The sequence below is a fragment of the Sceloporus occidentalis genome, unplaced genomic scaffold, assembly GCF_023333645.1.
Source record: "Sceloporus occidentalis isolate IW3139 unplaced genomic scaffold, rSceOcc1.0.p SCAF_296, whole genome shotgun sequence".
Lineage (NCBI taxonomy): Eukaryota > Metazoa > Chordata > Lepidosauria > Squamata > Phrynosomatidae > Sceloporus > Sceloporus occidentalis.
This window is the reverse complement of record NW_028317276.1, coordinates 98,150-125,000: the sequence shown is the minus strand read 5'-3', so window position 1 is coordinate 125,000 and position 26,851 is coordinate 98,150. Positions and strand designations below refer to the sequence as shown.

General features: G+C 40.4%; 1 protein-coding gene across 1 annotated transcript; it reads right to left on the bottom strand.

Annotated features, from left to right (window-relative positions):
- Positions 1 to 6,745: 6,745 nt before the first annotated feature.
- LOC149275174 (kin of IRRE-like protein 1) lies at positions 6,746 to 26,493 on the bottom strand. Its single transcript, XM_089504908.1, has 15 exons — positions 26,442 to 26,493; positions 24,997 to 25,146; positions 22,156 to 22,305; positions 20,538 to 20,695; positions 19,165 to 19,315; positions 17,199 to 17,304; positions 15,477 to 15,625; positions 14,792 to 14,919; positions 14,562 to 14,688; positions 12,930 to 13,030; positions 9,958 to 10,156; positions 9,557 to 9,664; positions 8,936 to 9,075; positions 8,406 to 8,480; positions 6,746 to 7,216 (listed from the first exon to the last, which is right to left on the bottom strand). The coding sequence occupies exons 1-15, from the start codon at positions 26,491 to 26,493 to the stop codon at positions 6,746 to 6,748; spliced, it is 2,265 nt and encodes a 754-aa protein (XP_089361034.1).
- Between the last annotated feature and the right edge of the window lie 358 nt (positions 26,494 to 26,851).

Sequence of the window (26,851 nt, the reverse complement as noted above, 5' to 3'; positions counted from 1 at the left end):
TACACATTGTGAGTGCATAATTAGACACACAGTGTCATTATCTGTGCATAATACTACACCATCATCTTTTTCTTTTTTTCTGGTTTATTATTTTTTATTTTACCTTGTCCGACCGGTATACACGAGCGCCCCCTAGTGGTCTTTGTAGGATTTTCAAAACACCCGGAGAGTGTTTTTTATGGGTTGCAGCTGGATATCCGGTCAAGCAATATTAAGGAAAGTATTTGGAACATTCTTTTTTCTCTCTATATACCCTATTTCACACTGGTTTTCATCACCCTTTTCTTACACAAATACACACCAGGACAGGCTCTGCCACACTGACACCCAAACACACACCAGGACAGGATCTGCCACAACGACACACCAAACGCACACCAGTACAGGGTCTGCCACACCGACACCCAAACACACACACACCAGGACAGACTGTGCCACACCGACACCCAAACACGCACACACACCAGGACAGGCTCTGCCACGCCGACACCCAAACACACACACACCAGGACAGGCTCTGCCACGCCGACACCCAAACACACACACACAAAGACACCAGAACAGGCTCTGCCATTCCGACACCCAAACACGCGCACCAGGACAAGTTCTGCCACACCGACACCAGAACACGCGCACCAGGACAGGCTCTGGGACACCGACACCCAAACACTAAGAATCACTAAGGCATCACACATTTATGAGGCAAAACATTGATCTCAATTGTTGGCTTTGAACGAGAAGGTCTATGTGTCTGATACCCTAGCCAGGGTAGCTTTAGAACACAAAGAATACATCGACGTACTGGGGAGAGATGTCCCGGAAAAGTGGGCAATCCGGGGCCACCCTGCTAAAAATTCCATTGTCTCCTATATAGATACACGTAGTATTTTACTGACCCTGGCCTACAGAGCCTTTAACAACCCCAATTACCGTATTTCCCCATGTATAAGACGCACATTTTTTTGAAAAATTTGGGGTCTTAAAACTGGGTGCGTCTTATACAGTGGTGGTAGTAATATAATATATTCTCAATATAATATAATATATTTCCCAATATAATATACACTCACTGGCCCCTTTATTAGGTACACCTGTTCAATTGCTTGTTAAAACAAAAAGCTAACCAGTCAATCACATGGCAGCAACTCATTGGATTTAGGCATGTAGGCGTGGTCAATACAACTTGCTTAAGTTCAAATCGAGCATCAGAATGGGGAAGAAAGGGGAAATAAGCGACTTTGAACGTAGCGTGGTGGTTGTTGGTACCAGACGGGCTGGTCTGAGAATTTCACAAACTGACCATCTACTGGGATTTCCCCCCAAACCATCTCTAGGGTTTACAGAGAATCGTCTGAAAAAGAGACAATATCCACTTATCCACTGAGCGGCAGTTATGTGACGAAAATCCCTTGTTGATGTCAGAGGTCAGAGGAGAATGGGCAGACTGGTTTGAGATGACAGAAAGGCAACAGTAACTCAAATAACTACGCGTTACACGCAAGGTACGCAGAATACCGTCTTTGAACGCACAACACGTCGAACCTTGAACCTCGAAGCAGATGGGCTCACTTTGAGAGAGAGGGAGAGGGAGGGAGAGAGAGAGAGAGAGAGAGAGAGATGCAAAGGGTGATCATACCAAATATTGAGATTTTTCTTCTGTTCAGTCACTTTCCATTTTGTTAATTTTTAAAAAATATTTAAAAATACATTTTTTAAGGCATTCTTACTTTATAGCATTTTTTCCACACCTGCATAAAACTTTTGCACAGTACTAATAATTACAAATATAAATAATTTTTATTAAAAAAAACTATAAAAAACTCACTCAAAACCACAGTTTTTGTAACATTGATATTTATTTATATATAAAAAATTAAATATTTCATATATTGTGTTGAAGACTAAAAAATATTGTACATAATATAAAAAAAGGAGAAAAAAACCTGTAAAAAAAACCCTGAAAGTAATTGTTTTACATGGGAACGGTGAAACACACATTTCTCTAGAATTATGAAGTTGGATGATAAACAAAATGCTTTTGAATTAATTAAATATGCCCCCTCCATACTCCTTCTGACCAAAGAGACTATTTGTTTTTTCCAGGTTGCGTTCTAATATAAGATTGTCCTCTAACTGTAATACACGCTGATCGCACAGTGTTCTCCCATTCAATGGCGGATTATCCGTTAGACAATAGGTATGTGCCTAGTGGCCCCCGAGCACTGGTGGACCTTTTTGCCCTTTCAGTGTATGTCCTGCCACTTTCATGACTGCATGGGCTACTGTAGTCTAGAGACAGGCACTCGGAGTGGCTGTATATGGGTACCTAGGGGTCCCAAGGGTCTTAACCAGGCGCTGACCCAGTTCTTCGAAACTTAATTGAAACACATCATCACATGGTATTTTCTGGCACAAAGAGATGTCTCAAAGCATTGCACCATAGTCACCCTTGGTTCAATGACATCAAAGAACTCTCGATACCACGTTATCCCTCGACGGGAGTTTTTTTGGTATCAGAACACAAAATGCCTAAGAAGCGGTTACCCCAAAACACAAGAAAGAAAATTCACAAACATTATGAAACCTTTTTGACCTAAAGCTTAGACGATCACGGAGAAGACCAGAAAATCCAAGTGAGTGATTAACACAAAACCCAACCTAATTATTGGAGGAATTATAGAAATTTTATTTACCCAATGAACTCAGCTGCAGAATACAGAAAAATATATCCTAAAATCGTTCAAACCAAATATTCTCATAGAGAAAAACTCTATTTCCTTGTGCTCATGGAAATAACCCCAAAAAGCTTTCCACAGCTGGTACATCAGAACTAAATTAATACATTTTAGCCTCCTACCAAACGCAAAACAAAAGTCTGTTCACTTTTCTATATGTTTTTCGATTTTGGATTCCTAATAACATGAACAAAAATGATTTGATTGTCCCCAAAAAATCTGTATAATCATCTGTAATCTGCAACCCTTCTCTAGATTCTTACCAAATCTTAATCAGCTATTGGTGTCAATTATCAAAGCAGAATATTGTAATTTAAAAAAAAAAAAAAAGCTCATAAACCTTTTGATTTTCCCTTTAAAGCCTGAAATGTATTACTGAATCCCGTGGCCGTATGTTCTCAAACTAGTGAACACACAAAAAAACCCAGTAAAACACTAAATGATGTATTGCACGTCTGACGCTTTTTTTTTTTTTTAAAGTAAAAAAGGAGGTAATAAAGAAAAAAGAAAATTGTGGTTTCATGGCAAATATGGCCAACGAAAAAAAACCCAGCCATGCAAATATTTTTAGGTATTTTTAGGGTAACCGGTGTCCTGAAGGGAAGACTTTACACCCTTTCGGTGATCGGTGGGTTAAAGATGCGAGGAATATCCGGCAGATCAGGCCGTTTGTGCTGACGGCTCAGACAGTTCATTAGCCATTTAAAAAAAACCGCTGACCATTTAATACCTACAGCAGCCGCAGATTTCCCCGGGGCCCTATTCCTATCTTTGTAATTAGAATTCGGATCTAATAAGCTACAGGATGATTTTAAGGAGCCAGCGTGATTGGTTTTCTTTAGTAGCCAATGGAGACAGAAATAAAATTTAAGGCGTAGAAAACTATTAATGTTGGGCCAAGTTGGTTATTGAATAGAATTTGGAGAAACTGCCAATTTTTCTGAAAAAAATCCCTTTATTTATGCTTTGAGTCTTTTTCTAATTATGTGTCAAACAGTTGTATCTGAAAAATGTCTTAAAAATAAAGATTTCGTACAGAGAGGCACAAAGACAACCCAAGGGCTCCTCATTAAAGAGCCCGAGGCCAACAGATGACCCAACCTTTTAAAAAAAAAATTGATTTTGACATTTTCCCTTTACAAAAAAACTAAAAAAACCATTTAGGTACATTTCTAAAGGTGACAAGCAACAACAACAAAAAAGTGAAGATAGTAAAGAGCTTTAATTATTACAATATTGGTTCTGGGTAAGAACTTCAAGAAAGTTGAAATTTGTGCTCATAAAAAAAAAAAATACAAAAAACATAATACTGATAATGACACACGTGTATGAAATGCACGGTTTACATCTGATATATATCAAAATAGATATATATATATTTACACGCATATTGTACAAAATATGACTGCTAACATCTGTTTGCAAAAGGAACAGATGTTCCAACAAGGAGAATTTTGCTCCAAATTGTAAAAAAAACCCCCAAAAACAACAAAAAAAAGTGATATATTTCTATTCATATATGTACAGTTCAGCAGGACGCTGCTAAAGTAGTAGCCCCATCCGCTGTAAGGAGGTGACGAATCCACATCTCACCTAAAAATGAATAAAAGCATTGTGTATTGGCTTGTTCTTCTAGAAATAGTTAAATAACTATCCCACTTCTACCACCAAAAACTAGGAGTTTATACACTTAACAGGTGCGGACGCCGTATCGTATCAAAGGCGTTCTACGTGATCCTTGGACCCTGCCAGGATCAATGAACGTTGCCCTTACCTTGGAGGCATCTCATCATTTTATTCTCTATTAAAAAAGACAAAGTGTATAGGATCACCTGTTAGCGAATAAGCCAGTTTTGCTGATATGTAGCAAAAAAGAGGTGAAAAATATTACAATGAGGGTTTTTTTTTTCCGTTTTTGACCAGATTGGGAATATTTCAAGTGCACTAAATATTTCGACTACCATGAAAATGTGCAATACTATATGTGAATATGTAAAGTTCACATTAAACAGCGAAATAATATCTTAAAGCAGCAGATGTGTACCATGCCTGTTCATATAACAGAGACATTCTTAAAAGCCCTCGGAGACCTCTCGAGAGGCGAGGTCGGTAGGACGCTCCTTTGTGAGTACCGGCAGCGGCTTATTGGGAGTCGCTCATTAAAATTAACCCCTTAAGGACAATGGGCGGTCCCTAAACCCATTGAAAACAATGCATTTTGAGCCCGTACATTTAAGGGGTTAAGTGCAAATCCCATACGGCCCATAGGCATTGGAAAAGGACCCTCATAAAAAGGGTATTGTTTGTAGACTTTCGTCATCTCGAACGAGTCTTTGTTTTGATACAGTGTCATTGCAATTAGGATACTTTGGTAAAGAATAAAAAATAAAAAAACAACATTTACACTTCGATAACCCCAAAGGGTGTCAGAATATCATCCATGCAAGTTTCTTTCTTGACCTCAGGCCAATGGCGGACTTTGGTGAAGATTGGGGCTACCAACCCTTACTTCTGCAGCCTACAGGCCAACATATACTAACCAACTAAAATAATCTTCATGTTGCATCTTCGACGACGACGACACAATAGCCGGACTTGCAAAAAAACCCCAAAACATAAAAAACTCAGGTTCTAGGTTACGACTCGTGGGCTGATTAGTACCCCAATATAATAATAATAATTATAATAAAACAGTGCTATACAAGTGGAACCCCCTAACAACTTAAGATTAAAAATAAACCGTGGCAATGAAGAATCTCTAAAACATGGGTCAAGTTTTTTGGGGCAGTTGGTTCTAGACATGCATCACATGATCTCTATGGAATGTTTTTTTTTTTTTTGTTTTTTTTTTGGGATCCTAATAAAAGCATAACATTGAAAAATACAATTATCACACCGTGATTTACTTATTAAAGCAATAATCTGACATCATCGGACTGTAACCGGAGATATCTTTATTGTAGAGCTTTCTCTTCTCAATGAGATATGGCTCAAGCCTACTATATGTTCAGATATTTTGTGCACCGTGATTTATTTTTTTTGTGGTCAAAAAGTCTAACTTTTGGAATTGTGGAAATTTTTTTTTTTTTTTTTTTTTTTTTTTACAGGGAGAGATTCGGAACCCTTTGTTTTACAAAAGTTCCACTCCACGTTCACGACTAAAATTGTACAATGTGTTATCAACCCTATAGAATATGATGTCTTTGTATACGTAGACAATGATCATGTGTCTTTGGGGTTATCATGTAGGGGTGTTGTGTGAAGAAGCATATAAGTGGATTCACAAACATTCTTTTTTTTTGTTCAGATTATCCAAATTTTTCAAATTTAGCTAAAGACAGAAAAGAAGCAGTCACACTGGCAACTGTTATGACCCATTTTGTAGAAGAAAGTGGGGACTCCGCGTTATATGTCATGCATGTTACAGAATAAGGTTCCTCATCGTCTCTCCCAGCGAATGGAATGTGTGCCTGAATCCCACCCACCCAATGAATCCCGCTAGCAATCTAGAACCGAATATTGATTCTAAAAAGAGCAATAATCTTCACAAATAAAACAAAAAGAGCAGTAAAAGAAGTAGGAATGTGCCCCGACAGAGGGCAGCTGCAGGGGATCATCAAAAGCATTGGTAGGATGATAACCTTCACTGGTACCGATACAGAATTGGCTCGTGGTTAAACTGCTTGCCATGCCTCCGGACGGCAAAATCAGTGGTATTCAAGGAATGATCAGGTGCTAAAAGGCCAGCCCTTCTGTTTGATTTCTTTTTTTTTTTTTTTCGTATCAAAGCCTCAAGGCTCAGCCTGGTTGGGCAACCTCCACTGGTGTCTTCATGACATATGAGGTCAAGACATTGGGTCCCTGAGTATCAGGAGACATTTTCTGAGAGGTCACATCTTCTGGAGTCTCCTCTCAACTGGTATCATTCCAGAGAGGAATTTCCACACAAAAGGGTTGTCCTGCTCCCTGTCCCCCTCTCCCATCTTTCAAGCCAGTCTTGGAATCCGTCCTCACACATGCGTCTGCATCCTCTGCTGAAATCTTTGCCCGTAATCAGAATGTTGGGAAGCATAAGAAAAGCGCGTGGCTCCCGTGTATTTCCCTACTGGGTCGTACGTATCATATGGTCCCCGATCCATGCCGGTAGTGGTTGGTTGGGTGTAACCAAGACGAAAAGTGGGATATCCAGAGTTGGGTGGGAACCCGTGCGTCCCAAACTTTTCATAGTTATCGTAAGACAGTTGGCTGGTGGTATCTGTTGTCGCAGAAGTCACTGTGGGAGCTTGGTCTGTACTATAGTCCGACACCGGAGCCCGGCTATATGTATTTAGTTGGGCATAACCGCTGGAATGCGAGAGGCGTGAGGATGGACGGCCGTCAAAACGAGTTGGACCAGTAGTACGGTAATCGCCGTACATCACAGTCCGGGAATTTGGCCTGTCGTCGTGAGCGCGGACGTTGTAATAACCGTTTGTTGGGTCCTAGGAAATAAAAAAAAAAACAGTATTCAGCTTGAGAAAACGTTGGAAACGCAACAATTTTATATTAGCGTTAGAGCAGAAGATCATGCAGATAAACCGGTTAAAAAAGTTAATGGATGTGTCTTACCTTTCATCCATTAATTGTGCACAATACGGAATACGTTTGCACATATATACTTGGGTGAACATACAGAGTGAAGAGTAGGTCACTATACAGTTGCATAAATTTATTCATTTAATGATGTCAAATAAATAATTTTCATCAACAGACATACATGTCAACAGACTATTATGGTTGCCCTTCCAAAAACAAGAAGTCTTTAAGACCATCGATGAAGGAACAAGACATTGGCGGAACTCGGATTTCAGAGGTGACCACAATCGTCCGCGTTACTCGAAGTGCAGAAGATAACGTTGCGTTTTAAGGGTCCTCCAGCGTGTTTAACCGTTTCAGACAAAAATAAATAGACAACCAGGCTATACTAAGTCTTTCCATCCAGCAGTCAATGAACTGGTGATCTTCCCATAACGAATCCAGTTTTGATAGCAAAGTTAAACGTTGCCCCTTTCCAACTCCGACTGATATCGTGTCCAAGACCAACAGTTTATCGTTGCAGAGGTAATAAGCGTTATCAATGTTAGAGCGCCAAAGCATTAGCGCTCTCCTCGTTTTGGAGTTAAGGTTCCAGAAATCCAATTTTGATTGTCCATAAACACATATTTATCATGTCCACAAGGTTAACACACATCCTACCGACGCCGGACGGTAATCCACAACCGGTTAGAAACACGTGACGTCTTAACTTGTGAATTGTAACTTGGACTTACTCCATAAATTAGTGCAACTGTATAGTAAAGTTAACTTCACTCCGTATAGAAATCGTAAAGAGAGAGAAGCAGAGAGAGGCGTTATATTAGGCAGGTTATTTCATATTAGATCACATGTCATACAGATATTAAATATCACGTTCTGATTTGTCATGCAGGCTGATGTTCTCATGCTTATAATACAACAAACGTTAAAATTTCACTTCCTACCAATGATTTGATAAAGTCGGCCCTGTCAGTGCGATATTAAAGGGTTAATAACACTAGAGTGCTCTGAAAGGCACAAGCGAAAAACTGTGGAAGCTTGATTCGTGGAATTATTGTTTTAACTGCAATGTTTGGGAACGGACAGGTAGCGCACCTTCAGTTCGTATTCTTCCCTGTCGATTGTATCACAACGTAGGTCTTGCTTCAGGTCCACATCATCCTTAAAGGACTGCAAGTAGAGAAGAAAGAAAACGCTTATTTCACGGAAGCTCCATCATTTCTTTTTTTTGAATTATGTTTTGTTTTATATAGCGCCATCATATTCCATAACGCTGTAAATTTTGTATCATATCAATGCGCAAAATCTATATGCGCCGTATAGAATGCAACGGAATACATGGTGCCATTCCCATGTTCATATTTTCGGCTCAACTTTCATGGTCCTTGTCCTTAACCAAAATTAATTTTATTTTAAATAAAATGAGGTCAGTAAATTCCTATATGCCATACAGACATGGCCAGGTATAATATATAGATAGATAGATAGATAGGAGGTGGCGTGTGTGTGCATGTGTGTGTGTGTGTGCGCAAAATCTCATGTAATCTTTACTTTACAAAATTTACTGAAATTTAAGTTATTAGGCAATGATTGACATTCCGCAATCCAAAATTCCTGCGCCTCACCGAATAGATAGCTTTCATGACCCGCGTTGCTGTAGACACGCTGGATGTGTCCTCCTCTCTGTCCGTGTGTAGAGTCAGTGGCTCTCTGTTCACAGTTTCCACTTTGATATCAAGTTTCCTCAGGGTGACATCTTTACGGCCTGATGAGAAAATGAATTTGTATGTTAGGTGGCGGACGCCTTGCGTATAGTTATAGTTTGGTATTTCATCTTGCAAATCTTTTACACTATGTCAAACTAAATAAAAAAAAAAATAAGAATTCACTATGTGTTTTCTTGGTCAAGGAACGCCATTTTCCGTGGAGAGTCACACCAAAAAATATTTTGCCACGTCAGAAAATTCAAATCTTCCCTGAAACCTTCGAAGTGGAGGTCTTGACGACACTCATTGATTCTTTTAAAAATGCTAAAACTTCAATGTATACTTTAAAGAAAACTTTATATATATTTTGCATGGAATTGGAGAAGACCTTAGAGGTTGGAACTTCCATATAAGTCACCAATAAGTACTACTCAAACCATGTTTTTGAAGAGGCATGACACAAGCTCTTAACTGGTTCCATGGGGAAACAAAATGGTTGCCCACACATTTTGAGAAGGCAGCCCTTGTCCCGGTACTCACTGCCTTTACGACGTCTGTACAGGAAGAAGACGAAGAAGACAAAGAAGACGATGACCAGAATCCCTGCTCCAATCGTTGCTCCGGCTATGATTCCTACGGGTACGACTTCTACAGAAAAAAAAATGAAAGATGCGTCACTTTAACATTCTAAGATGCCTAATGGTCCAAAAGAGTCCTGGTAGGAACCTGGGTGTGGTTTAATGCTGACTCCACCCACTTCCACCTAGTCCCTTACCATTTAATCCAATGACCTTTGGCCCAAATCCCAATGGTTATAGCACAGACATGGAGTCAATGGTCCTATCACAAATTCTTTTATTTGTCTTAGGCTAAGGTATCTGGAGGTACTCGATATGTTAACCCAGCCCCGTCGTTGAGTGGTTAGCTTGTTACATGGTTACCTTTCTCTACGAGTTGTATGATGGCCGTTCCGGGACCGAAACTGTTCCACGCCGTGCAGTTATACCGTGTCTGAAAATCCGCCTCCACCACGTTGTTGATGGTTAAGGTGGACAGGACACCATTGCCGGTGTCTGTCCGTTCCACCGTGTATTTCTCTATGGTTCCCGTTTCTAAAATGTTATCTTTCCAGGCCCAAGCCTAAGGTTCAAAAGTAAACAAAACAAACAAAAAGGATGTCATTTGGCAACTCTATTTCATGCCCGACAACACTTGCTGGTTGACAGTGGTTCAGAAATACAAAACCAGTAAGGTGTCTGGTATTATATTTATAATATTATATTACAATGTTATATTATAATAGTTTTATTCTATCTTATACCATTCTACCAAATTATTATATATAAGGTTATTATAATATAAAATATATTATGTATTCTATTATATATCTTGCCTCTTGTTCTTCTGAAGCGCGGAGAGTGAGAGTACAAAGTATAAACTTTATCCATTACATATGAATAAAAGAATATTATGAATAAATATCATGTATTTCTTCATATTTATATATATAATATTTGTAGCAAAATGTGCATGTCTTGTGGCTCTCAAAGATCCGAAGATGATTTTATGTGGCTCTTACGGCAAACAAGTTTGGCCACCCCTTTTATATGATATATTAACTAAGATAATATAAGATAATATAACATATTAACTAAGATAATATATTAACTAACATCATATAATATATTGACTAAGAAAAACGTAGAGGCGCACTTGATACAGTGAAAACGTCACAATTTATCGCATATACTGGGCAGACGCAGACGTTTCGAGGCATAATGCCTCTTTTTCGATGAGCTAATTGGAAGCTTAAATGTTGCTGTTGCTGGCCACCAGGTGGTGCTCACATGCTACTATTAGTGTAACATCTATCTTTGTAAATAAAGTTTGTTTCTGTGAATTAAATACTACTATGTTAGCGAGACTGTGTGCGTTACTCGTTACTTTATTATGTTTGCGGATTCCGTTTAAGAACCGATTGTGATTACGTTTCAATGTGGTTTTTTTTTCTTTTCCCTACTGATGTAATTGTGGTTATTTACCCTGACTTACCCGTCGGACTCTGATGATGTCAGAAGGGGAGCATTAGCACATTGAAAAAGAGGCATTATGCCTCGAAACATCTGTGCACATTTCTGCCCAGTATATGCGATAAACTATGACGTTTTCACTGTATCCAGAGCGCCTCAGCGTTTTCTAGTTTGCATAATATATAAAACACATAAAAATATATAATATAGTAACCAGTAAAATATTATATAATACATGCACAGATTTATTCATATGTAGTTTATAAATATAAACAGTTAATATTTATAAGTTTCAATAATCACAATAAGCACACGCATACATACTAACGCCATCATTCCCTCACCTACTCTTACCCCACATTCTCTCACTCCTTCTCTTTTTCAATGTCTCCCTCCCTTCTTCTCCCTACCGACCGCTTCAATGCCACTGTCTCCTTTCAGCGCCGCTTCTTTCCTTATTGGACATGGAAGTGGTCGCAAATCTAGAATCTAATTCTATAATTCTAGGTTTCTGTAAAGCAAACCCGTCACTTCTCCAAAAGGCTACATTTTTAGTTAATTGTGCTTACAGATGAAAATAAGGAATATCTCCTACTAAGATGTCTATAATACGGGTTATAATATTTTAAGGTCCTTTTCTCATAATTTATCTCATTAAACAATAATCACAACCCACAGGTGGTGTTAATTAAAGAATCACATGATACACTTACTATATTAAATTGATAATACACTATTATATATTAAAATCCATGAATTTAATCGTAAAGCCTCAGGCTTGCGTGGCTGTAACCGGCTGATATTAAATAGTTAAGCGGAATATGTCACATTACTACACGCCCGGCAATGATTTCTCCTCAGTCACTTCAATTGCTAAACACTTCATTTTGCAAGGCGTGATAAAATGATTCCAGCCGCGCTGGATGCAGCATTTCCCTGGAGACACCGTGCGGAGGCAGCTACAGAAACTGCCAAACTCTGCACTTTAATTAACAAAAAAAAGAGAAAGAAAGACGAGATGAGACACGTCAGGTCGCTCTCTGATAACCGGAGCCGCAGGAACCCTCTCCTATGACCCCCCCTGCGTTGTCCGCAGAAGAATTTCCTCACGTCTGTTAATGAGTCCTGAGGATTGTTGCCAATCTTAGCTAATTTCAGAGTGAAAAAATAATTTCACACTAAGGTGCAATAAACAAAAAAACTAACAAAAAGCAGCCAGCGAAGCGCGTTGCCGCAAAGCCAGATAACGTCTCCAAAGCGTGTTATAATCAAGCCAATGCTCTTTGTGCCCCCAAAGCAGGGGCATGTTCTCGCCGCAGCACCAGAGGCAGATCACCCTACTGGGCAATTGGGCTCCCCTGTGCGCCACTTCTCCTTGGGCCAGCACTGTGCTTAGCCGGCACATCCTCCATTAGTGACCTTACTCCGCACCCGATATGCAGTGCACCAGGATATACAACCCCACCATACCCATAAACATCCAGGCTCCAGCTACCCAGACCCCTCTCTTTTTGGGATGCGGGTAGACTGTCCCGCTAGCCCTACACTCAGGAAGACACGACGGTTGAAAGGGAAGTTGGTGGAAAGTGGGGCGTGCCACAAAGCCGCTACCATGACCCAGAGTTTCTCCTTGGAGTCTTGGAGAAGAAGCGCTTCACCCAGAGTCTGCAGGCGAAACTCGGTATGATCCCCGCACTCAGCACGGTAGATGATGGCGACAGAGGAAAGTGGTAGGGGAGGCCCCACAGCGGTAAGTTGGCCTCCGTTCTCCTTTCTTCCTCCAACAGAGACCGTTTTAGAAGTAGCAGATTTTGTTTAACAGTTTTAAGTAATCTGAGCCAGTTCTAATATGAATTTGGACCCCTGGCGTAGCGTGTACTCACAATGCGGTCTGGCGGAGGGGTGCTACCAATGAAACACTCCACTTTTCCGATATCACCACGAATCGCATACTGTATTTCTTCACTCGCAATCTTCGGGGGACCTTGGAGACAACAAAAAATTATTCTTTAAACTTAACATTAAGAAGTCCCTTTTTTTTTTTTAAAGTAGAGACAGCCAGAAATGTAGGTATTAAGGAAGTCAAACAATTTAATAAAAAGTGGAAAGATAAGACCCAAAATGTAAAATTCTCTAAAAAAAAAAAAAAATCACAAAAAAAATAAATCTAGACCTCTCTCAAATGTAAAAAATATAAAATGTTCTTCTACAAAAACATTCTAATGGTTAAAGAACGAGCGTGAAGGATAATTAACGGAGGTGAAAATTGCAAACATTAGCATTTCATTAAAGAAATGCCGTTTCCTTCAATTTTGACACTTGTCCTGGTTTTGGGGGAGGCCAGTCCTGCTATCCAGTTTAAAATGTTCTTGCCCCCCCCCCACCCTGATGGCGGTAGCTCCTTAACTATTACCGGCCACCGGTTTGCCTGATGTATCCCACACCACCAGATATTATTAGCTGTATCTTTAATACCCCACATACAACACATTCAACTCAATTCTTTAATAGAGATTAGAAGAATCCAGAGAAATTAAAGCAATCCCGCAAAAGCCTCTAACACATTATGCATAATACGCACTATTTGTTTTATATCTTTTTTTGTTTTATCATCCAATCTGCTGATTTTATTGCCGCGTATAATTTGCCCGCGCCGGTTTAACGGAATCGGATATTATTATGATATATTTTATATCCCAGGCACAGCGATTCGTCCTCACATTTTCACAAAGGTCACTCGGATAAAGGACTGAAAGGCTGGGTAGTCACGGATCGCGTTGGTCTATCTATGCAAACTGGAATTAGCTTGGATTCCCGCGGGTCTAATGGGTTCCTGACTGTGCCGAGCATACTTTTGGGAACGATAACATACATTTCACTATACGTTAATGGTCACCTGTCCGTCGGGCACTCGCCACTTAGACCCAAATAAGTAACAACAAAGTGACACATGGTAACAACAGCGACACAGGTGAAAGAATTCTGATACCGTTACTATAGCAACAGAACAGCACTTTTTAGAAGGCACTTGAAGGAGGAGGCTACTCGTGGACCTTATACACAATTTTTAAGTTTAACTCTGGAATTATAATACTTTAGTATGTGAGAAACCAGAATACTTATTAAAACAAACAAAAAACCCCAAATTTTTTGGCACGATAGGCCTTTGGTGGACCCCTAGGTGGGATGTCCACTAAATTGTACTACGGCAGGAGAAGACACTACAGAATATGATGGGGCTCTATAAAAATCAATACATGATTATTTGGTTGTCCCTGCCCTTTTGGACACTGCACTCCCATCTCTCAACAATCAAAACCAAGACTGCTAGGGTAGCTTCAACCCTTGATAGAGGCAGGCAAACAGGTACATGGACACGGCAAGACTTCTGAAAGTCGTTCTTTATTGCAGGCACCTAAGGCTTGAGTAACAATTCTTAATTTTATAGATGTGCCCCGAGTATGGTGTCTCTAGATTGCCAAGGAATATGGTTTATAAGAGACATAAGAACTTACCATTGACGTATAAGGTCACCTCTCTCTCTCCGACGCCAATACGAGGGACTATGGCCTTGCATACATACTGGCCGGCGTCTTCCTGGCTCACCGACTTGAGGAACAGCTGGTTACTGTTGCTTAATACCTATTGGTAGTTCGGGAAAGCAAACGACAATGTTTACCTAGAACAATGTTTCTAGAAGATTTAATGCGGAGAACGATCTATGATGTATTAAAGCCTCACTTACCATGTTAGATCCTTTCTTGGTCCAGGTCAGGGTGAGTGGTGGATTTCCAGCCCAGATACAAGTCAGCGTTACATCAGATCCCATGTCAGTGGTTGTTGGCTTTGGTTCAGCTACAACACGAGGGGCGACTGAAAGAGAATCGGATGCTCATTAGCTTGGTCCCCAGGCATCCACATCAAGAGAATAACTCGCTGAACCAACCACCGCCTCTTAAAATAGAAATCCCTGTTCTCCGTCAGGGGTATTGGCCATCATTTATTCATGGCTGTCTATATTACCAAACCAAGAGCATATTATAAATCAAAAGCTTATCACTTGAGAGATGGATTCCCACGCTGCCTTCAAAAGAATAAAGAATGTGTTTCTTAATGTAAGAGAAATGTACATTTTATATCAATCAAGAATGCCTAATTTCCGCTTCCATGGATTGTTTTTAACTATTCAGAATCTTGAGATGTAGAATTCAAGATGACCTCGAGCAGAAAAGAGCACTTGAGAACATAATTCTGGTCTACTTCTTTTTTAACTAGCTTCTGTACAAATTAACAAACGTTAGGATCCACTGACCATCGTTCCTATCCCAGCCCTCAATTGATCACCTCAACTTCTAACTGCCTGAGACCTGACCCCATGGGCTCCCTTCTAATATGTCAACCATAGCAAGAGAATGTACACGAGTTCTTACAATGTACGTCTACAAGAGTGCTGACGTTGGTGCTCCCCACTTCATTGTGCACTTCACACGATACAGGTTCAGTGAAATAGGAAAAATCCACTTGGGTCTCAAACGTGCTGTCCTTCTCCGATTCAATAATCACACCTCCTTTAGCCCACCTGAGAAGGACAAAAAAGGGAAAGACAGGGTCAAACTCACCGGGTTTGAGTGAAGACAAAGACGTTCTTCAGGGCCCAACAGTAAAAGAAAAAAAAATATACAGAAGATGAAACCACTTCTGGAAAGAAGTCCAACCTTCTCCCTTTGGTTCGTAATTGTCCTGCAAATATTTGGTTTAAAAAATTCAGCTCATAGTAGCAGCCTGTGGCAGAGCCAGCATTACCCAATCAGTATCTGTCCCGATGTTCTCTCTCTTCCCCTTTACAAAGGTTGCCTGACCCAATCAACAATAATCAGCAACTTGACAACAGATAGAGGCAACTTAATAGAGAGGGATAACGAGGCAGGTCTTGTGAAGTTAAGATGACTGTTCCCATGGTATATATATAAGGTGGGTTTCTAATACATTCACGCATACACATACGTACACACACACACACGTATACACAGACATGTATACACACTCACGTATACATATACATATAAATACACAGAAAAGTGACAGACCCGGTCTAGGAAGCCATGAGTTAACCTAGGTCAAGCCCATCAACCCCACACAACACATTTTTTGAAAGTGCGGTGTATGCGGAGGGGCAGCGTGCTTAGGGCAACTAGAAATGAGCATTCCATGGGGTTCCCGCTAACGCTGATAGAGCCTCTTAGTTACTACATGCACAACATAAACACGCAGAGGATAACCGGAGTCATAAATAAAACATTAATATACCTGTTGGCTTTAAATATGCAGGATTGTAAAACAGAAGCAGTTGGCAGTAAACAGGATCATAAAATAAAAGGCATTAAATTCCTCAGATAAGGTGTTTAATAGACAGCTCGGGACTGCTGCCTTTACACTTAGAATTCCGCGTCTGTCTGCACACTTTATAAAAACACGAGAGTTCTATTGTCATGGGGACTAGGCTGGTCTACAACCAAGGGGTTAAATATATAATTAAGTCTTTCAGGCTCATTTTCACCAAAAGTACCGCTAATAACTGATTTTTCCGGCCAACGTCCCCTGGCACAGAGTTGTTGCTTTTGAATAAATCCCCCCTAATAATAGACACAAAGAAGAAATAATTGATGGATGTGCCGAATGCGTAATGAAAAAGGTCTAGCCTTATATACCAAGTAGAAGTGCAGTGTAGCATTTTATAATATGATGCGTTATATAGACGCCCATCGAGACAGAAGCGTGCCATAGTCTGGTACACCAAGATGGAAGCACGGCATAGCCTGGTCCACCAAGACGGAAGAGTGACATAGAATGGCCCACTGAGATGGAAATGCAGCGTAGAATGGCCCACTGGACTCTCTAGACTTGAAGTACTTTGATGTAGTGGGGGGCGAAGCGATATATGACCGTAAAGTGTCACGAAATCCCCAATATTTATGCCGCCAATGTTTCTTTTTTAATGCCATTCGCTGGGCATGCGCTGAATTCTTGTTCTGTTTTTTACATTATTTAGACTTGCCTATCGCGGCGTAACCTGGCCCACTGAGACGGAAGCGCGGCATTCCCTTATTTATTGAGAAAGCGAAATTCAAGAACAGGATGTGTGAAATACTGACCTGTAGCCTTTAATTGCTGGGTTAGCAGTGGCACTGCATGTGAATTTAACCCTTTCTCCCTCTAGCACAGTCTGCGGATGAATGGACAGGGTGACAGTGGGGGGATCTGCGGAGAAAGAACAAAATAAGCACTTTATCTATAGCTTAGAAATAACAATGTATTAGAGTTTAATGTCTCTCTATTCCTATTTGAACAGAAACCTGCTTGACATAAGGTGTGTTCCTAGGATATGCATGGGTTGTTCCTGTCTTTTGGTACAAGCTGATTGGTTTGTGCAGTCCGAGAGCAAGGAGCAATGAGAAGGTAGGGATGGGTTAAGACAGACGAGTAATTAGTTATGCAAGTTTTGCCCCCAAATGCCAGTAAATTTCCAATAATTTTTATTAACATTTTCATTTTAATCGCTTCTTTTTTTTAATTTTTTATTATTTTTTTTAACTCTCTGCTACTTTTTAGTTCTAGTGGCAGTAGAAGGGTTAAAGGTCTGTAGTAGTGCGGAAATGCTGCGCATGCACAAGGCCACAGATTCGGGTGGAACAGATCACGGCAGCCACATAATTGGCTTATATCAGTAGAGCAAAGCTCAGCTTTCATGCGAGCGAGAGATAAATAGCCGGAGATATCTTAAATCACTATCAAAGAGATGCATTGTCTCTCCTTCCTCATCTGAATTCACCGGGCGTCAGATGCATTGAATCTAAAATAAGCGTAGGTTAGATAAATGCTATTAAGTAAATTGTTTTTTAAGTCACACAGCCATGCTGCCTATGCAAATGGAAACCTGAAAAACTGGCATTAAATGTGAGGACTGCAGTTTTCTGAACGAATGGGGAGAGAGTGATAATGAGAAATGGGAGGGAGAGAGAGATAATGGTAGAAAGGAAGAGGGAGAATGGTAGAAAGAGAGAGAGAGAGAGAGACAATGATACAAAGAAAAAGAGAGAAAATGGGAGGAAAAAAAGAGAGAAAGAATGGTAGAAAGAAAAAAGAGAGAGAGAAAGCGATAGAATGATAGAGAATGTTAGAAAGAAAGGGAAGGAGAGAGATAGAAAGAGATAATGGTAGAAAGAGGGAGAGAGAATGGGATGTGAGAGAAAGACAGATTGAGAGACAGAGAAAGAGAATGAGGAATAGAGATACGTGTGAAAGAAAGCGACAGAATGAGGGAGAGAGAATGATAGAGATGGAATTAGGAATGGAGATCCTGGGGAGGAAGAAAAGGAGGGAGATCAATTATTGAGAGAGAAAGATGAGTGTGAGGGAGAAATAACAAGGGAGAGAGAATGGAAGAAACAGAATGGAACACAGCAAGAGAAAGTGTTAGATAATGACAAAGAAAGAATATGAGGGGGTAAGTGAGAATGGAAGGGTAGAGAGGGAAGGGGAAAGACAGAATGAGCGACAGAGTACCGGAGAGATACTGAAAGATAAAGAAAAAAAGAGAAGCATTTAGAACCAGGGAAAGAGAGAAGTCTATTCACTAAGGCTGATATGGCCCCAGAATAAACCCAAATTCTACTAGGAGCAAACTGAGGATGATTACTCCAAACTGAGCGCCTGCGCTGAGTCTTCACTAAACGCAGCCAAACTCAGGACAAGTCACAGAATCAGATCGCTCTCATGTACAAAAGAGCGAAAACTCTTTTTTTCACAACTGCCCCATCATTGAACTAGAATACTTTCGAAGTAAATCTATGAAGTATTTACACTCAACAGTAATAGGATATCACGGGGGGGGACAAAAAAAATATGACGATGTTTGGAGAAATGTTCTACGGAACTCCCTTCATTTCCTGTTGTGAAAATGCTAAATGTTTGGGTGTACAGAAATACTTGACAGAAAGAACATAAGAAGGGCTTGGTTAGAAAATGAATGAATTAGAGAGTATGAATTAAAATAATTAAAACAAGATGAAATGTGAGACATTGGGGAGCTTCTACAGCTTCTGTGGAGCGTGGACTTACGGTGGACATTTAATCTGAGGGACGTCTCTTTGCCAGATGGAATGGCTTCGTTGGATGTCCTACACGTGTAAACCCGGCCGATGTCCTGATCCGTCGGGACAATTAAAAGGAAGCTTACTGTAGTTTCCCTTTTCCCATCTGCTAGAACTTCCTGGAGGACAGAGACATGATATTAGTAATAGAAGAACTTGGATTTACTCAATGTCACCAGGCTGGACCCCTATATCTTAGAATAACTTTATATACAGTCATACAGTTGCTCAACAATCTATTGAATCATAAGGTGCACTTAGTTTTTCACAAATGGCTTCTCCATTTTGGCTTTATTTTTGTTGAATAAATCATGATTCAGTAAAATATGTCATGTGGTGTTCATCTGAGGTTGTATCATTTTTAGACCTGCTAAGGAAGAGATGATTGCTATTATGTCCTGATATGTAAAACCATAGAATAAAAAGATGGTGAACTTTCTTTTTCATGCGACAGTATACAAGAATATGAGTTGGCCGTACATTTACTATCATCAGAGTTCCACTGTAGAACCCCCTGACAACATTGCCAGTCTTCTTAAGTTCTTTTTTGGAATAAGGAGAACAACATGATATCTGGCAAACTTAGCTCGACTTGAAGTGAACTGGAAATCTAGAAGGCATTTTAATGTAAATGACCACTCATAATAATAATTATTTTGCTGCGGGTCTAAGACTTACTCAAAATAGTCATAATTCATCTTAAAGGTAGAGCTTAGCAAATTCAAAATATATACACAAAGTAAAGTAATTTTTGCCAAACTATTAAAAAAAAATATAATCAAACACCTGATTTATAAAATAAAAAAATCACAAAAAGTCACTTTTTTGATTATTTTGTTCTAAATGTTATCGGTTTAGTAGATACTTGTATATATTTTTTTAACCCCATGAAGCCTGCAACATTGAAACAAGATGCCATATTTCCCTTAAAGGCTTCTTTTTAGTAAGAAGGACCGTTTTAATGATTGTATTGTCTCACACGTCAAACCCTTAAGGTCCATACTATCTCTCCTGGGTTTGAAACACTTTACTGAGGATAATGAGGGTAACAGACTAATCCGGGCAGGGTTAGATGCTACTCATGGATATAGTTACCAGGTTCAACAATAAAGCTCTGGTCACCTTAGATATCTCTTTTTGAAAATACCGAGTCTTCAAAGAACTTTTATGTTGAATTCACAGAAGAGATCAAAATGTCTTCTGCTCGCCAAGGCCAGCCAGAGTAGCTGGAGGGCAGAATAAGACTGGGAGGGGAGTATTTCAGAAGGAAGAATGAAAAATTCCTCAAAGGGAAAAAGGTTGGAGTAAATCAGAGAAAATCCATGGCCTCGGGCAACGTACCGTGCTGGTGACAGCTCCTTCCTGCTGGTTTCCATCTCGAAACCACACAATGGAGGCTGCAGGTTTAGCACTTCGAGCCCGACACGTCAGGTTGGTGGGTGTCCCGGCCCTTAGCAGGATTTCAGGTCCACCATCGATAACTGGATCTTCTGGGGGAACTGGGAATGCAAAAGAGACAATTATTATTAAGATTGTATTATCATTCTATTACTTCTACATACTTACTTCACATCACTATCCTATACATTATGTGAGTTGAAAAGTATCAAGATCACCAATTTATATAAAATATTGGAAGCAAAATGAGAAAAAACAATGTTCTTAAAATGTACACATAGTTCCTAAAAACCCAACCATTCCCCAAAAATATTTTTGCTGAATCAGCAAAAAAAAAATAAAATGGTTTATTAATCATAATAGGAGGTTTGGATGACTCTGTAGGATCTATAATAGGTTGAGAGCGCTCTAAGAGGACACTGAGTTCAGACTGCAAGCTTTTTAGACAAGCCTATGGAATTTATTACAAATTCGCAAGATCTGTAGACCAGCCTGAAAGATGAGATCGCAAGCTCTTTGGACCAGCTCGTAAGATCAAATTGCAAACACTTTCATCTCCATTTTCATTGTAACAAAAATTGGCTAAGAGACCCAGTAGTTCCTCCATTTTTCGTCAGTGGAAAAAAACTGGTGGACAAAGCCAATTAAAAATATTCTACAGTGAAAAATAATCTACGACGGAGCTACAGCTGGGCTTTGGTGTCAAGTGGGTTTGATGAGGCCTCCTCAATTATGCGATTATAACCGCTGGGAGTTGTATATAATGGGATAGGTGCTTCAAAAAGACAAAAAAGCAGAATGGGGGAACATATGAAAAGACTTCATGCAGGAGAAAGCCCGTACAAAAGGCTGATTGTTCTTGCGTCTGACAATGGTTCTCTATCCTTTGATTGTTACCAAGAATTCTTGATTTCACTCTGGATAGAAGCTGCTCTGCCTCAGTGGTTACCGACGGCACAATGACAAGCTCTAGCAAGTCTCTCCCCAGCCCGTGACAAGCATTATTCCTACCCAAAGCTTCCTTGTGCAGCTGCGCACGTTGGATAGGTGGGTGGCCTGCACCTACTAAATAAACTCAAGAGCTGCTTGGGGTGTGAGAAGATCCAGAGGAACCCGGATCAAAGTCATGGGTGTGTCTGTGTGGCAGGTGGGGGCCAAGAGCTATAGATTTTTAACCCTTACAACCCTGCTGTGGCGTACAGAGCTATGGCCCTGAGCCTGTCTTGGGTTGAATAGGTATTCGAGTAATCACTTGCTCGTTAAGGTCTCTTTCTAGAGGTGGAAAGAATAGATGTTTGCCAGGGTTCCATCATAATGATGTACTTTTTAAACAAACACTTGCGTATTGTGTTCCATAGTCTAACTATAAATAAATGTATGGATGATGCTGGAAATTAACCCCTAACATTGTAGCTTAGGGGCCAAAAAAAACCCCAAAGCTTCATCGGATGGGTTTTATGGGCTCCCGTTATTTAAAGTCTATGATTCTACGCCAAAGTAGAACGCTGCGGAATATGATGGCGCTTTATGAATCAAATAATAATTTGAAGTATCTGCTTACTTAACACCGTTAGGTGGGCACGCTTGGAGCGGAGGGCGGCTTCCGTGGCCTGACAGTCAAAGTCGGCATCGTCCTCGATGGTGGCGTTGGTTATTTCCAAGTTGTACTGTCCAGAGTCTGAGTTCCCGATGATCTGATAGCGGGGCCAAACTTTGGGGTGAAAAAAAAAAGCAAAGATAAATGATTATATTCCCTTGTGAGGTATCTAATTAAATTATTCAGCTATTACTCAAATTACTCAGCATGTCCAGCCAATAATAACACCACCTTTTTAAAGTGTTAACCCTTTAAACCAGCTGGTAGCTTGCAATGCAGCACTCGGCCCATAGGTGATGCTGTTGTCCTGAAATAGCCCCCCCAAAATGCACAAACAAAAAGGATGATTAATTTTGCATACCAGAATATCACAGGAAATAAGCCTGAAAAGTGATAGTTAAAAGACAGACACAAAAAACAGCCAATTTTAAAGCCATATGCAACGGGATATAGCAAACATGTATCCAGGTTAGGAACGAACAGAGAACACGGAGAGACGAATACAAAATGTATACATTCTAAAAATACTAAAAACATGTTTTTCTTTTAAAATTCAGCAAAAACCATAATGTGTCTCGTTAAAGGGACTCTCCAGCCATCATAAACACTTTAACATACGGCAGCTGGGGAGTCTCTTTTTGCCCCTATTACAAATGCATGGGGGATTCTTCAAAATCCCTCCGTCATGCATTTGCCCCCTTTCCCCATCCTCCAGCCATTTGGAGATCTCCTTCCATGTGATATACCCACTGTCTACACCACAGCCCACTTGGGAAGTTTTCGCAAGGGGGTCAAAAGAGATCCCCAGTACGCAAAAAAAAGAGATCCCATTGAGTTGATTGCTTGGAACGGCCAATCGGTGGGTGCAAAACATCGGCACAGGGAGGAGATGTTCCAAGAGAAGATCAATTAATGAATTGTAGAGCATGAAACCAGAACGTGCACTTGAGTCAGGAAGAACGGGTTGGTTTGCTTCCGTATGAGTTTTCGTATATAATGACACCACGATAGAGCAAATGAACAGCTGAAGACCCCTCCAGTGTTTAGGGAAACCTTCCTGAACTCGACTTCTAAGTGAAGAAGGGTGTGAGAATTATCCGTTTCAGAAGTTCATGGATTCTCTTACAATGAATAAGAATGTACACATTATTGTTTTAACAGCAATACGAGATCGAAGCAAGGCTAAAGCGCTAAGACCTGCGTCTAATCGGATATTTCCTTACTTGTGTTATGACTAACAAATCAGGGGGGGGAGAGTTTTCCATCCGCATCTGGATGGCTGCTTCTGCCGATGGGACCCCAAGAATAATAGTAATAAAATGACTCCAATGCTCAGTGTTTGCAAGAGATCTCCCATGTGGAACATCATGGGGTTTGGAAGGACGCTATCATGGTTGAGGAGGCTCTTGAGGTTGGGGACACTCCAACGTTTGCTGACCAAAAATGTCCATCAAACTTGACTATCCCTTGAGTTGTTTGGCCAAACCCAATCCTCTGTTTTGTTTGTACTTCTTGTATCAGCCTCAGACTTTGCCTCAATGGCTTCTTGGATCTAGCTCCAGTTCTCCAAGAGGATCAAACTTAAAATCAAATGATACTTGATGTCACCCAAATATTGGCTGGTAAAATACATAACTCAACGGCCACCAGATCTGTACTTTGGGGGTTTATTTGCTCAAGGATGACTAGCTAAGCATTGAGAGTTGCAGTCCTTGACAGGTGGAGCGCTAAAAGGTAATCTATCCCTTCCTTCACAGTAAGAATACCACCATAATAGATCAGATTTGTGTGTCCCTGTAGCTTTTATCATATCTCCCTGCTCATTGCTTCCTATGCTGCAAGCTGCAAACCCCTTGGCATCTATCACCGCGTGTCGACAGGACGCCAACAAAATGAAGCATTTGGAGCAATCCTGGTTAGTCAGCAGAATCCAGAGACGTGTGCAAGGCTGGGGAATAAATTGTTGCCTGCGGATTCTGTAGCATGAGCAGGGGGCGAGTGTACGAGAAGAACTTGATGGATGACGATGACTTATAGAACCTGTCCTGATATATTAGGTACTTGCCTTGGCCTGGTGGGTATACATCGAGCCGATCTATAACTTGTAGCAAATGAGCAGGTGCACAGAGCGGTACGGTACACTACATCCATTGTTCCGGCACATTTGGGACCAAATATATAAATTAATATAATAAGATATGCCACGCCAGTACATCGATAGGAAAAAAAAAATGTTTCGTGACATTAACACGTGGCACTGTATGCAAAGTAATTGTTCTGCGTCATAGTGGTTTATTTACAAGTTGATACCGTATGGTGATGTCATACCAAAAAAAAATAAAAATCGCTGTATTCCCTTATGCAAAGTCATACATTAATAATACTCAAAGATATACATTAATAGTTTTAGGTGCTGGTCCCATTTGGTACACGGAGTTAAATTTGGGGCTCCCCTCCTTGGAGGTCTGTGAAAACAGTATGATGTGCCATTAACCTTCTAAGAAAAAGTGTTGGGATATGACATCATATTTCAGTGTGCAGCAGAGGGGACTGCGGCCATGGTGGTAGACCATGGGGGGCAGATGGGGCACTTACCTGGGTCGGGCTTAAGCCAGTCCCAACCTAAATACACCACTCACTGTCACATCCAAAACCACTGATAAATCCAACACGGAACACCATCTCTCTCATTTTCATATATATAATTTTTTATTTAACTTATTAGTTACTGGCACTCGGAACCTCAACGATTTATTGCTTTTCGGGATGAGTGGTTGAACCAATAAATAAATGAATGGTTCTTACTTTTTGTGGTCTTTCCGAGGCCGAGGGCCAGTCCATCTCTGGTCCATTGTACGATGCCGGTATAATTCGATACGACGCATGACAGCACCACTTTCTGATTGGCAACCACCGTCTGGTCTACCGGTTCCTGGATGAAATGCGGCTGGACGGCTGAAGACAAGACAATAACACAATGAGAAATGTGTATATGATAACATGTCATCGCAAGCAATTTGGGGGATTGAAACATTTGGAACCCATGAATAAGATATCGGACCTGAATGATGTTTGTTCTTGAAGACCCCTGCCACTGGCTCCTTTTCATATATTTATATGGACAATTAACATAATTTATGTGGTTATGTGGACATAGAACCCAAACTAGTTCCATTAGGAAGACACCATACATGATGTCTAAGTGACCTCTTTCTACTTAATATACCCTGCATTCTCTGGAAAATCACAGAGCACTAAGCTCGGGTTGAGGCGACCTAGAACTTTATTTTTTACCAAATCACTTTCCTTTCATTTCTGGAAAACAGGAAGTTATTTAGAAACGCCAACATTTTCCTAAAGCGCAAACCCTTCTAAATTTCGAAGTCAAGACAATCAGAAAGCATCACAAAATAAAAAAAAAATTATTCCTGGAAATGTTAATGCATACATAAAATGTTTTTTTTTGCCCTCATTCTGAGATGCTGATTTCCTTTTAAAAGGGTTTTGCCTCATGAGATATAGAGAGCTGGAAGCCCAGCCGGCACTAAAATGTTTAATTCTGGACTTGTCTTCCGGGGAGAAGAAGGCTTTATGATTCTGCTTGGACTTTAATAGCCCTCTCTGCCCTCTCTCCAGACACATTTCAACTTCTCTTGTAATAAAACAATGAATCTCCATCAGGCTGGCACCGTTTTACGCCGGATTCCTCCTACCCTGCCACGTTCTTACTACACTCAGTATATCAACAAGAGAATCTAACCTCAAGGGGCATCTGTGCTATTAATTCCCCTGGGGGATCTATAGGACATTGTCCTCTGCAATGTTCAAGGGGACTTTTTTAAGATCATTCAAAGGAACGTGGCCTGATGAGTCCCACCTAATTATGCACTAATTATACATTTCTTAGGTGTGTTTATTTCTTAAACATTAAGTTCCTAAATGGGTTCATAGAAGATTGTTAGATCATACGTTTTTTTTTTTCCTTCTAATATTGCATCTCACTCGATTCTTTTCCCCCAGCGCTAAGGTGGACCAGGTCAAGGTTGACCAGATGCCCTGAGGACTAAGTCCCCTGACCCCATCTTTTTCCCAAAAAAAGTTATTTACTAAAATCACTGTCACCACGAACATTCCCACCAAATTTTTTTCCCCATCTATCAGTGGTACACGGAGTTACCACTGGTAACTATCATCTATCAGTGATGGTAAACGTGAGAAAATATGTTTCAACTACATGAACCACCTCCTACTTGGGCGCATGGTCACCAACATAGTCTTGTGGTAGAAGGTGAAGACCTTCATGTGCTTGGGAACACTGGTGGGCTTATACACCCTTGACCAAGATGGGGTTTGGTTCGATTTGTAGTTTTTTTGTTGCCAACTTTATTAGTTAGATTAGGCTTTTGGGAGGTAAGTGTTAGTGAAGAGGACCTAGCATGGTGGCTTATGTCCTGCTTGATAAACCTTAGGGTTTGGTTTACGTCATCTTGCTAGTGATAGGAACGTGGAAGAAAAATAAAATTAAAAAGAACATGAGTGGGTGATTTCGATCCATCAGATTCACTTCCTAGACCCCAGTCAAAGAAGACAGCCTGAGACAATGTGCAATATCCCGACCAACACGCAGTCCACGGGGAGTAATTGGCGTTAACAGTGGGTC